The sequence below is a fragment of the Ceratotherium simum genome, chromosome X, assembly GCF_057802395.1.
Source record: "Ceratotherium simum simum isolate JZ-2026a chromosome X, ASM5780239v1, whole genome shotgun sequence".
NCBI classification, from domain to species: Eukaryota; Metazoa; Chordata; class Mammalia; order Perissodactyla; family Rhinocerotidae; genus Ceratotherium; species Ceratotherium simum.
In genome coordinates, this window is record NC_141940.1 from 44615176 (window position 1) to 44628109 (window position 12934).

General features: G+C 38.0%; 1 protein-coding gene across 1 annotated transcript in view; it reads left to right on the forward strand.

The window, feature by feature from the left end:
- The first annotated feature begins 431 nt into the window (after positions 1 to 431).
- XKRX (XK related X-linked) overlaps positions 432 to 12934 on the forward strand; it is a 32120-nt gene continuing 19617 nt past the window's right edge. Inside the window, exon 1 of the mRNA XM_087427410.1 lies at positions 432 to 5602. Coding sequence (XP_087283536.1) covers positions 5574 to 5602 — 29 coding nt within the window. The 5' untranslated portion in view covers positions 432 to 5573. The remainder of the gene's footprint in view (positions 5603 to 12934) is intronic.

The following is a 12934-nucleotide window of genomic DNA, read 5'->3' on the forward strand; positions in this document are numbered from 1 at the left end:
CAAATTTTTGTGTAAGTATGTCTTTTCATTTCTCTTGGTCATATACCTAGGAATGGAATTACTGGGTCAAATGGTAACTCCATTTGAGGAACTGCCAGACTGTTTTTCAAAGCAGCTGCACTTTACAATAATCCCACCATTAGTGTATGAGGGTTCCAATTTTGCTACATCCTTGCCAACACTTTTTATTATACTTCCTTCTGATTATAGGCCTCCTAGTGGGCGTGAAGGGGTTTCTCATTGTGGTTTTAATTTGCATTTCCTTGATGTGTAATGACTTTGGGCATCTTTTCATAGGCTTATTGGCCATTTTTATATCTTCTTTGGAGAAATATCTATTCAAATCTTTTGTCCATTTAAAAAATTTGGTTGTCTTTTTATTATTGAATTGTAAGAGTTATTTATATATTCTGAATTCAAGTCCTTTATCAGCTATAAGATTTGCAAAAATTTTCTCTCAGTATGTGGGTTGTTTTCGCTTTCTTAATGGTGTCCTTCACAGCACAAATTTTTAAATCTGATGAAGTCCAATTTATCTGTTTTTCCTTTTGTTGCTTGTGCTTTGGGTATCATATCTAAGAAATCACTGCCTAATCCAAATCCATGAAGATTTATGCCTGTTTTCTTCTAAAGAGTTTTATAATTTTATCCCTTACACTTAGGTCTTTCATCCATTTTTAATTAATTTTTATGTATGGTATGAGGTTGGGGTCCAACTTTATTCTTTTGCAGATGGATACCCAATTGTCTCAAAATTCTGTGCAATTAACCATTATCATAATAAAGATATAGAACTGTTCTGTAACCACAAAGATCCTTCCTGCTACCCCTTTATAGTCACAATCATCTCTCCTCTTATGTCTCTAAATCTTGGCAACCACTTATCTGTTCTCCATCTCAATAATTTTTTCATTGAGAATGTTATATAAATGGAATCATACAGTATGTAACCTTTTGAGATTGGCTTTTTCACTCAACATAATTCTCTTTAGATCCATCCAGTTGGTTTTGTGTAGTTTTAATAGCTTTTTGTGTGTGTGGATTCCTTGAGAGTTTCTACATAGACAGTCATGTCATCTGTAAATAGGGACAGTCTTATTTATTCCTTTCCAATCCTTGTTTCTTTTGTTTTATTTTTCTTGCCATATTGAGCTGGTTAGAATGTCCAGTACTATGTTGAATAGCAGTAGTAGGAGAAGACATCTTTGCCTTGTTTCTGAAAAGAGTCTTTCAACCTTAAGTATGATGTTAGCTCTAGTTTTTTGTGGATGCTCTTTACAAGGTTAATGAGGTTATCTTGTATTCCTAGATTGCTTAGAGCTTTTATCATGAATGGATATTGAATTTAGTCAAATGCTTTTTTACATCGTTTGATATGCTCATGTGGTTTTTCTTTTTTAGCCTGTTGATAGTTGGATTACATTGATTTTCAGACATTGAACCAGCCTTGCATCCCTGGAATAAACCCCACTTAGTTGTGGTGTATAATTATTTTTATACATTGCTGGATTCTATTTGTTAATATCTTGTTGAGGATTTTTGTATAGTTGCGGTATATAATTATTTTTATACATTGCTGGATACTATTTATTAATATTTTGTTGAAGATTTTTGTATCTATGTTCGTGAGGGATATTGAACTGTACTTGTCTTTTTTTCTACTGGCTTTGTCTGATTTTGGTCTCAAGATAATACTGGCATCATAAAAGGGGTTGGAATTCCCTCCTCTTTTTTGAAAGAGATTGTGTAGAATTGGTATTAATTCTTTAAATAGTTTGGTAGAATTCTCTAGTGAAACCATCAGCAGTTTTTGAACTATGCGTTTAATTTCCTTAATAGTTATAGAACTATTCAAATTATTTATTTCATATTGGATGAGTTGTGGTAATTTGTGCTTTTCAAGGAATTAGTTCATCTAAGTTGACAAATCTATCTGTGCAGAGTTGTTCATAGTATTTCCTTATCCTTTTGATGTATGCAAGTTCTGTGGCGATATCTCCTCTTTCATTCCTGATATTGGTAAACTGTGTCTTTTCTCTTTTTTCTTTGTCAGTCTTTCTAGAGGCTTATCAGTTTTATTGATTTTTTTTCAAAGAACCAGCTTTTTGTTTCATTTATTTTCTGTATGATTTTCTTGTTTTCAATTTCATTGATTTCTGCTCTTATCATTATGATTTCCTTCCTTTTGTTTGCTTTGAGTATATTTTGCTGTTGTTTTTCTAATTTTTTAAGGTAGGATGGGAGCTTAGATTATTTGTTTGAGAGTTTTCTTCTCTTCTGCTGTATTTAGTGCTATAAATTTTCTTCACAGCACTGCTTTTAGTTGCATCCTACAAATTTTGATATACAGGCGTACCTCATTTTATTGCACTTCACTTTATTGTGTTTCACAGATATTGCATTTTTTACAAGACCCTCCACCAGCAAAAAGATTACAACTCACTGAAGGCTCAGATGATGCTTAGCCTTTTTTTTGCAATAAAGTATTTTTTAATTAAGGCACGTACATTGTTGTTTTTAGATATAATGCTATTGCACACTCAAGAAACCACAGTATAGTATAAACATAACTTTTATTGGCATTGGGAAACCAAAAAATTCATGTGACTCGCTTTATTGAGATATTTGCTTTATTGTGGTGGTCTGGAACTGAACCCACAATATCTCCGAGATGTATGCCTGTGTTGTATTTTTATTTTCATTCAGTTCAATGTATTTTTTTTATTTTCCTTGAGACTTCTTCTTTGACCCATGGTATATTTGTATGAGTTGCTTAATTTCCAAATGTTTGGAGATTTTCCTGTTATTGATTTTTAGTTTGATTTCACTGTGGTCAGAGAACATGCTTTTTGTGGTTTTGGTTCTTTTGAATTTGTTCAGGTTTATTTTATGGCCTAGGAGATGGTCTGTCTTGGTGAATGTTCCATGGGCTTTTGAAAAGAATGTCTGTTCTGCTATTGGTGGATGAAATGTTTTGCAAATGTTGGTTGATGGTATTGTTCAGTTCTTCTGTATCCTTACTGATTTTCTATTAGTTCTATCAATTGTTGACAGAGGAGTACTGACGTTTCTAAGTATAATTGTGGATTTGTTTATTTGTCTTTTCATTTCTGTTAATTTTTGCTTCATATATTTTGCAGCTCTGTTGTTTGGTGTATACACATTTATATTTGCTATGTCTTCTTGGGGAATTGACCCTTCTATCGTTATGCAATATCCTCCTCTGTCTCTGGTAATTTTCTTTGTTCCAAAATCTAACTTATGTTTTGACTCTGTTTGCATGGTATATCTTTTTACATCCTTTTATTTGCAAGTTACCTATGTCATTCTGTTTAAAGTGGATTTCTTCTAGACAGCATGTTTGGGTCATTTTTTTTTTTTAACCACTCTGCCAATCTCATTTTTTAATTGGTTTATTTAGGCCATGTACATTTAACGTAATTGTTGATATGTTAAGGCTTAAGTTTGCTGTTTTATTTTGTTTTTTCTGTTTGTTCCCTCTTTTTTTTTCTTTTTCTTCATTTTTCCTGCCTTGCCATGTGTTACTTGAATCTTTTTTAAGAATTCCGTTTTGGTTCATTTATACAGGTTTTGAGTATTTTTTTTTGTATAGATTTTTTAGTGGTTGCTCTAATTATTACATTATACATAAGTAACTTATTACAGTCTACTAATGTCAACATTTTAACCTTTGGGAAGTTTTCAGCCATTATTTCTTCAAATACTTTTTCAACCTTATAGTCTTTCTTCTCTTTTTCTGAGACTCCAGTGATATAAATGGTCTATCCTTTTTTTCATTTTCCCACAGGTCTCTGAGGCTCTATTCATTTCTTTCCAGTTACTGCTGGGAGGGAGTGGAAGTTCAACTCCCTTCTAGGTACCCCCAACACGAGGTGGAAAAATGGGGAATGGAGGGTTGACTCTCACCACCTCATTGCTGCCAGGTGAGGATGGCCTCCCTGACATTACCCCAGTGGGGAAAGTGGAGTGCCAACTAGCACCACCGTGCATTCCCTTATTCCACCTTTTTGTTACCAGGGAGGTGGGGTGGAAGTTCAGGTCCCTGTTTGATCCTGCTGACACCACCCCTGTGGGGGAGACAGAAGGCCAACTCACCCTGCCTAACTGCTGCCATGTGGGCCAGACATGGGCATCTCTATTTGGCACCACTGACACCACAGGGAAGTGGTAGTTTTTCCTTTGATGTATGGCTAGAGTAGGGTGGATATTATCAAAAAGGGTTGTGTTCTGCTAGACCACATTTTCCTCAATTATTTAACTAAAAGGAACAGATTTTTCTTGGGGCTTTGTTTGATCTGGGCCTATTGGCAGTTTCAGGTTGCTGGCTTCTCCAGCACCCCATCTGCGTATATGGGAGGGAAAAAGAAACCCCAGGCAACTCACCACTGTAGTGTTCCTCACATCCTAAAGTCCCTACGCGGTCTGCTTTCTCCTCTCCACTTTTCAGAGACTTCCTGTGCTTAATTGTTATTTTGTCCAGGGTTTTTTTTGTTATAAGAGAGAGGACTAGTGAGAAATGGGCCATCGATTTGAAAAAATATTTATTAATGCTTTCCTTCTGCTTTCTTTGGATATATTTTGTTGTTATTTATCTGTATTCTTGAGTTGACTGTTTAGTTCATTTACTGTCAGTCAAAATAGTTCATGTATTATCAGTTGAAGTATATTTGAATATATTGGAATAAATAAATAAGTTTAATGCTACAACTTTCTTATGAGTACCACTTTAGTTACATATCATGGTTTTTGATGGGTGTTGATTTCCTTGCTGATCATTTCTAAACAATTTGTAATTTCTGTGTTGATTCTTTGTTTAACCCAAGGGTTATTTAGAAGAGTGATATTTAAAATGCCAAGTGGATAGATGGGAGTGTGGGAGATCAAGATTTGGCCCCCCTGAAATATATCTCTTTACCTTGATTGTTTTCTCTGACGGACATTTGACCTCCCCCACTAACTGCCTAAAGAATTTGACATAGTAACTCCTTCCTGGAACAGATCATCTATCTGATGGCTGTAATATAATGTAAAATAGATGTTACAATAGGAAAGGCACCAACAAGCCCATCTTATCAGAAGTTCTGTCTCTCTGGCCACATTCTCTGGATGGCCCTGCAAGGAGTTGCCAGACAGACATTTACATTTATAAGGGAAATCTCCATTTGTAAAGGTATCTCCCTCTCTGTATTGGGAAGAGGGGGGACGACCTCATTTCTAGAAACTTATCAATGTGGAAGGTGAGGCCTTAAATCTGCATAATAACCTTACTCTTGTTTACTGTGCTTTAGTGGTAATCTCCTGTAACTGACTCCCCCCACCCCCAACATCCTCCTTGGTCATTGGCTGAACATGGTATTTAAGACGAGAATTTCTGCTATTGTGTTGAGAAACGCGGTGTCCCTGCTTTCTCCCATGTATACATGTTATTAAACTTGGTATTATTTTCTCCTGCTAACCTGTCTTGTTAATTATTTGGCCAGCCATAAGAACCTCAAGGAAAAGGGCAGAGGGAGATTCTCCCTCTCTCCCGACGGGAGGCAGAGCTGTCCTTCATGCCTGCATATTTCTACATTAAGGCCAGGTAGGTCCTCAGTTATGCTTTTTCTGAGAAGCTCTCATGGCAAAGTGAGACTAGAAATTTGGTCCTCTGCTATTCTTTTCCTGTTCTTCATTCTTCAGGTGTTTACTGTGTACTTAATAAGTCTCAAGATGCTTGGTCTTGACAAGGAGAAAAAAAGAAAGTTAAGGCATAATTCCTGCCTTTAAGAAGTATAGTATCTAGTTGGAGTGATGGTATGTATCCCCAAACCAATTAAGTAGCAATACCTGACGGTAGTGACTAATTGCTGGCAATGGGGGGTTGAGAGAAAAGGGAAATCAGTGTAGACTAAAGTAGTTGGAGGAAGATCTCTTGGAGGAGGGAGAAGTATTTGAGTTAGACCTTAAAGGATAGGTAAGATTTAAATATGCAGAGAGGAAATGGAAGAATGTTTCAGGCTGAGAGATTGGCATATCAAAGGCTACCATTAATGGAAATGGGAAAGTTGCGTTGTGGTGGTAGAGGAGAATAAATTCAGCTTTAGCTATGTTGAGTTTCAGATGATTATAGGACATCCAAGAGGGAGATACCCTGGACGTTATTGATCCTCATTTAGTGATATGCTAGTTGAGTTTAGCTTTGTCCGAAACAGTCATCTGTTCTCTCTTGGCTTGGTCAGAGGAATACAGTATTCTGGTTTGGGTAGTATTTTGGTTGAGTATATGTGTCATAGATGGTATACCAGATATCTTCTGCTTACCCCTCTGGATCCACTCTCCACCCTTTTATAGCCTGCTCTGTGCCCCAGGAGGCTAACCTATATGGATTACATCAGTGGGTTCTCTTCCCTTCTTGGCTTCTGGTAGAGTTTGGGCAGTGGAGATCCCTGACTAGACATCAAAGGGAGGGAAGAAACTGAGGTCATGGTGTTTATTCCTGACTTCCTCCTTGCAGGATCACCTCAGGCTGGCTGCTGTCCCTTAACTAAGGTCACAGCTCCTCTCAAGGGGACCCATTCTATATCACATTCTCTTTTTCTGGTATCTGTTCCCTTCCCTCATTCTTTTGGGCATAGGGGTGGTAATAGCCTCAAGTTACTGCGCTATGTATTCCTCTTGGTTTTCCTACACCCTGCCCATACCTTTGTAGATAGTCCTTTTGTTAAACTTTCCACTAATTATGCTAATTTGAGTCTGCCATCTGTTTCTTGCTGGGACCCTGACTAATACAGATGAAGTCTCAATTTGCAAAGACTTAGAATACAATAAAATAAACCTAACATAAAATATGACTAAAAATGATTCAGTCTGTCTCTCTCTGATTAATCTAGGCTCTTGCAGTGCTCCAAGATAATCATTCTGAACTGCAGTCTTCAGAGTATCATAGATGTATATGAGTGCCAGTTCATGGAATATTAACAATAGGTAGCATTTATTAATTAGTTATTCTTTCCATGCGCTGTGCTAGACATGTTTTACGTGCATTATTTCACTTAACTTCCACAATAACCCTATGAAGTAATTATTTTTAATCTTTTTATGGGTGAGGAAACTAAGGCTTAGAGAGATTTAGTAGCTTGTCGGAGATTTCACAGCTAAGAAAGCAGAGGCGGGCTATAAACTCAGGTCTGTTTGACTCCGTAGCTCCTGTTCTAAACTCTAAGTGTGGTCCTCAGATCAGCAGCACCCTTGTTAGAAATGCAGAATCTCAGGCTTCACCTCACACCTCCTAAATCAAAATTTGCATTTTAACAACATCTCCAGGGTATCCACATGAATGTTTGAGAAGCAGTACTCTACACCATGTTGCCCTGCAGCCTGACTAATGTAGAAAGTTCTGTTTGATTGGTGTTGGGTAAAAAGAAGATTTACCAAAAAAAAAGTGATTATGTGCGGTGATAGTAATCATTTCACAATGTATTTGTATATCAAAATATCACATTGTATACACCTTAAATATATACAATTTTATTTTGTCAACCATACTTCAATAAAACTTGGGGAAAAAAGAATATTTACCTTTCTGGCTCTTTAACATCAGCATCATATGCCTTCTAGCTGGAATCTGCAAAGCCAGTGCTGTCATTTTTGAGACAAGGCCATTGAGAGCCAGTAGGCAATCTAACCTGGTGAGAAATGCCAGGAAGCAGCCGGAGATGCCGCTGTTGGGGAAGGAGAGCTTGGAGATAGGTTGCTGCCAGGAGTTCTTTATGGCTGGACTTTAAACATATTTTGCATACACTTTTACGTGCACCTTTACAGCACCTATAGCTGCTGCACTTAAGAGAATCCGGAATCTGTGTATACTTGGCTAGTCCTCAGTAAAACTAGTCTGCTCAGAAAGTCTGATTTAATGCCCTTAGGCTCTCCTTTCTGTAGTGTTCGTTTCCCACTCCCATCCCTTAGTCACTACCCGCCATGTCCTTCCTCTCACCCTTTTCTTGTCCCTGTCGATATCTGCTTTAAGAAAGCATATCAGATGATAAACCTATGAAATGTGCTCCATCTCACTAGTCATCAGGGAAATTCAAACTAAAACCACAAGATACCACTACACACCCATCAGACTGGCTAAAATGAAAAAGGACTGACAATACCACATATTGATGAAGATGTGGGTCAGTTTGAACTTTCGTCCACTATTGGTGGTGGTGTAAACTGGTACAACTACTTTGGAAAACTATGTGGCAGTATCAGCTAAAGCTGAACTTATGCATACCTGATGACCAAGTAATTTCACTGGTGGATTTTTAACCAAGAGAAACTCTCCTACATGTGCACAATGCTACACATGCATATACAGATATCCGTTGAAGAATTTTGTTTGTGATAGTTAAAAATGCAAAACAACCTAAATGAACATCAACAGAATGAATACATAAATTATAGTGTATTCATCTGATGGAATTCCATAAAGCACCTAAAATGAATTATAACTACGTGTAGCAACATAGAACTAGAGCAAAATGTATCACATGTATCAAAATGTATCATACTGTTGAGGAAAAAAGTTGCATAAAAGTCTATATAATTACATTTATGTAAAATACAAGAACACAAAACAATATCCTATAATGTTTATGGTACATGCATAGATAAAAGGAAAAAAGTTCTCACTAAATATTTGTACACTCCCACCACACACACACACAAGGCCAGTTAGTTGCATAGCTAGGATGAGAAGCCAGTATTCCTTCTTTTTCCTTTTTTTTTTTAATTAAGACTTTATTTTTTAGAGCAGTTTAAAGTTCACAGCAAAATTGAGGGGAAGGTACAGAGATTTCTCATATTCCTTATTCTTCTTTAACCTAAGTAATGGAGGCTTCAAACTCTGAAGGATCTGCATGATCATAACTTAGCGCCCTGTCTCCAGTAGCTAGGCCTGTGTAGCTCAGAACACATATGGGAGCCTGGTGAGTATGGGGGATCAACAGGGTTAACTGTCTCCTTTACATGAAGGCAGGGGGCAAGGTTGCCCACGTTTTTTTCCCTACATCCTCACCCTCTGTCTACTGGCCAGGAATGCTGAGTTTGGCCTGCTTAAGGATATCAGTAAACAGGGTAACGTGAAACACTAGTAAGCAGGTGACTGTTCCAACCTACAGCCGAACTCCTCAGCACTTCTCTGTCATGTTTGACTAGCTCTGGCAGCAGCTGCTGGACACAAAGTCCAGCCCAGAGAACAGAAAAGCTATAAATGGTCTCTGGTATGACTAAAATGCACTATTGGCAGAGTGCTTGAATCGAAATTCTAAGTCCTGAATGACACGGGTTTTAATGTTAAGGGCCTACAGGGTGTTTAGGAGAAAACAGAATTCTTTTTTTTTTTTTAATTAATTAATTTATTTATTCCCCCAAAGCCCCAGTAGATAGTTGTATGTCATAGTTGCACAGCCTTCTAGTTGCTGTATGTGGGACGCGGCCATGAGGCCAGAGAAGCGGTGCGTTGGTGTGCGCCCGGGATCCGAACCTGGGCCGCCAGCAGCAGAGCGCACGCACTTAACCGCTAAGCCACCGGGCCGGCCCGAAAACAGGATTCTTGAAAACAAAAGGCAGTACATGGTGCCAGCTCTCCCTGACCTACTGTGGTTACTTTTTTCTCAATTACTTAGTAATTGGCTTTAAATTCCCCAGGTTGTTAAGACCTTGAAAATCTACCAGAGGGGTATGTGAGATAGACCAAGAGAGAGTTTTAGAAGGGCAGGGGAAAAAGGAAGAAAAGAGGAGACTCTTTTGAATGGGATGTTTCCCTTCTTTGATGTGATAATTGATGGTCTGCCCAGCCTATGTTGGGCATTTGATCTAGTCAAATGACTCCTGAGAAAAGCCTTAAAAGAGGTTGGGGTTCTAGTCCCAGAACCACCTCTTCTTACTAGCTCTATGACCTTAAGAAAATCAGTTAACCTCTTTGAACTTCAGATACCTCATCTATAAAATGACGAGAGTAATAGTATTTACCTAGTATGGTTGTTGAGCTATGTAAAGCGCTTAGCACAGTGCCTGCACGTGGTAAGAGCTCAGTAAGATAACGATGATCTTTCTTGTTGTTACAGCATCATGGAAGCAAAGGAGGAGAGCATTTCGAGTAGGAGAGGGAAATCTGCTCTACATAATGCCAAATGCAGCAGAGAGGTCAAGGAGGATGAGAATTGAGAAAGACAGAGTTTAGAGACTTGATTAGAAATGCTGAGTGATATTTACATTTGAGACTTACCTTCTGAGCTCCTTATTTTTCTGGAAATGGGAATCAGAGTTTAAAAAGAAAATCCATCACTTTTTGTGGTCAGCATACGTATTTACTTTCACTTCAGAGCAAGCAATGTTTATAGGGAGAGTATGTAAGAAGGTAGCTGCAGCTGTGATAGCCATAGCAGACTCTTGCCAGGCTGTCCATTAGAACTTTCTGTAAGGTGGAAATGTTCTCTATCTGTGCTGACCAATACATGTGTGGCTGTTGAGCACTTGAAATGTGGCTAGTGTGACTGAGGAACTGAAATTTTAATTTTATTTAACCTTAATTAGTCTAAATAGCCACATGTGGCTAGTGGCAGCTATCAGTCTAATTGGGGGAGCAGGGCTATACTCTTGAAACCAGTTAAATACCAAAAGGATTGGGGTCAGACAGTAGAGATTTAATTGTTCAGAAAAAGAATGATGTCCTTCTGGGCTGGAGAATTTAAGGAGAGTCTTGTAGAGCAGGTGAAACTTGGGCTTGACCTTGAAGGACGTATAGTGTTTGGATGGGAGGAAAGAAGACAGGAGGTCATTCCAGATGAGTTGGAAGAGGTGGGCAAAGTTTTAGAGTTAGAAATGCCTCTTTTATGAGAAGTTTGAGGACAATGGCCATTCTAGAATAGAGCATTCATATTAGGAGTTAGGTGGGTTGGGCCAGGTCATGGACAGCCTTGAATGCCAGAACAAAGCGTTTGGGCTTTGTCCACATAGGCCAGTGTTTTGCAAATCTTGCTTAAAATACAGATTCCCAGGCCCCCCGTGACCTGTTACATTTTCGGGGTTGCAGCTTAGGAAATCAGTATTTTAAGCAAGCTCCCCAGGTGTGCATGATGCACATTCAAGTTTGAGATCTATTAGATAGGCAGAAGGGAGCCCTTGGAAGCTTTTGGTCAAAGGAGTGACATGATGATAGAGGTATCATAGGAAGCTTGATAAGGTGCAAAGGTGGAGGATATAGAAACTAGGTAAGGAAACCAGTTAGGTGACTGTTAAAGTAGTTCAGATATGAACTTCACAAATCCAGATCTGCTTTCTGGCTGGTATCCTTGGCATTGTCAAATCAATTCCTAATATTTCCCTGCAGGGTATATTTTAATTTTCCACACAGTTTGTTTGCTGTTTTAAATGACTAGGGCCCAGGCACCAGAGCCTGACTTCCTGGGTTCAAATCACAGCCCTACTATCTAAGCTGTTTTAGCTTAGACAAACCACTTAATTTTTCTGTGCTTCAATGTCCTTATTTATAAGGTGGAGATGATCATAGCTCCTGTTGCATAAGGGCATTGTGAGTATTAAATGAGATCATAAATGGCTTACAACAGTACCTGGCACATAATAAGCACTCAATTAATGTTGGTGTTAATATTATTTAAAGTAAAGAGCTCATTTAGTTTATTCCAATTTGTATAATAGTTAAAGCTAATCCGTTATATTTCACAAAAAAGTGTTAAATGTGCCCATTCTGAATATTAAAACCAAGCCCTAGACTTTTTGCTTAATGAGTTATATTTCAAAGCATAATTCTTCACTTAATTTAACATATAATTATCCTTCATAAAATAAGTCTAAATAGAGGATGAATTGTTCTACCCACTGAATGTATTAACCTATGGTTAGTTCTTGGCTATGAATTATATTTCTTTTTAAACTTTCTACTTTTTATATTGCTACTAGCTTTCAATGAATGCTGTTTATGATATTTATTTCAGAAAAAAGGAACTTTTTTTGTTCTTCTAGGGGACTGATAATGAAAATAAAATTCAATTTCTTGTCTGGGCACGTGGCCTGGTGTCAGTGACCCCACAATGGGGTAGGGTACAGCGACAGCTTTTTCAAGGAATGAAAGTCTCTTTCGGTGCCTGACTTGGTAGTTTGTGAACTTTTGCTGCTGCTTCATTCTTCTTCCAGGCATCACCCATACATAAGCTTCTCCTAGGCTTTTCAGTTTCCTTTGACAGTCAGCTGCCTGAAGTACCTCTCAAGACGCACCTTCAAGTCTTGATGGCAGAGAGGGAAGGAAACAGCTCAAGACCCGTGATAGCCACCTACCCACTTCTGAGATGGGCTGAACCAGGAAATTGCCTTAGACTCTTCTTTCTGCTTTCAGAAACAAAGTCACTCCTAACTTTGTTCGCTTAGGTTCTGTTAGATGGTTGAAAAAGATGGGTCTGTGACATGGTTGGTTAAGATTCTTTTTTTTAATGTTTTGAGCAGATGATACATATTTTCCCTGTCATCTCCCTAGATGTCCATTTCCCTTCCCTGGAGTCAGTCACTGTTACCAGTTTCTTGTGTATCTCCCAGAGATCTTCTATACATATTTGTATATGTACACCCTTAAGTTTTATACAAATTGTAGTATACTAAAAATGCTATTCTGCACCTTGCTTTTTTGCACTTAATATATAGAATATTGTTTTATATCAGAACATAAAGAGCTGCATGGATGCATGGATGCACAGTATTCCATAATTATTGTAGATGTACGAGAATTTCTTTAAGCAGTCTTTTGTTGCTGGATGTTTAGGTTGCATCCAATCTTTTGCTATTGTAAACATGCTTATACATATTATATTTCACATGTGGGAGATATCTCTAGGAGAAATTGGTTATGGCACTTTGGTCATTGGCTTGTTCAGTT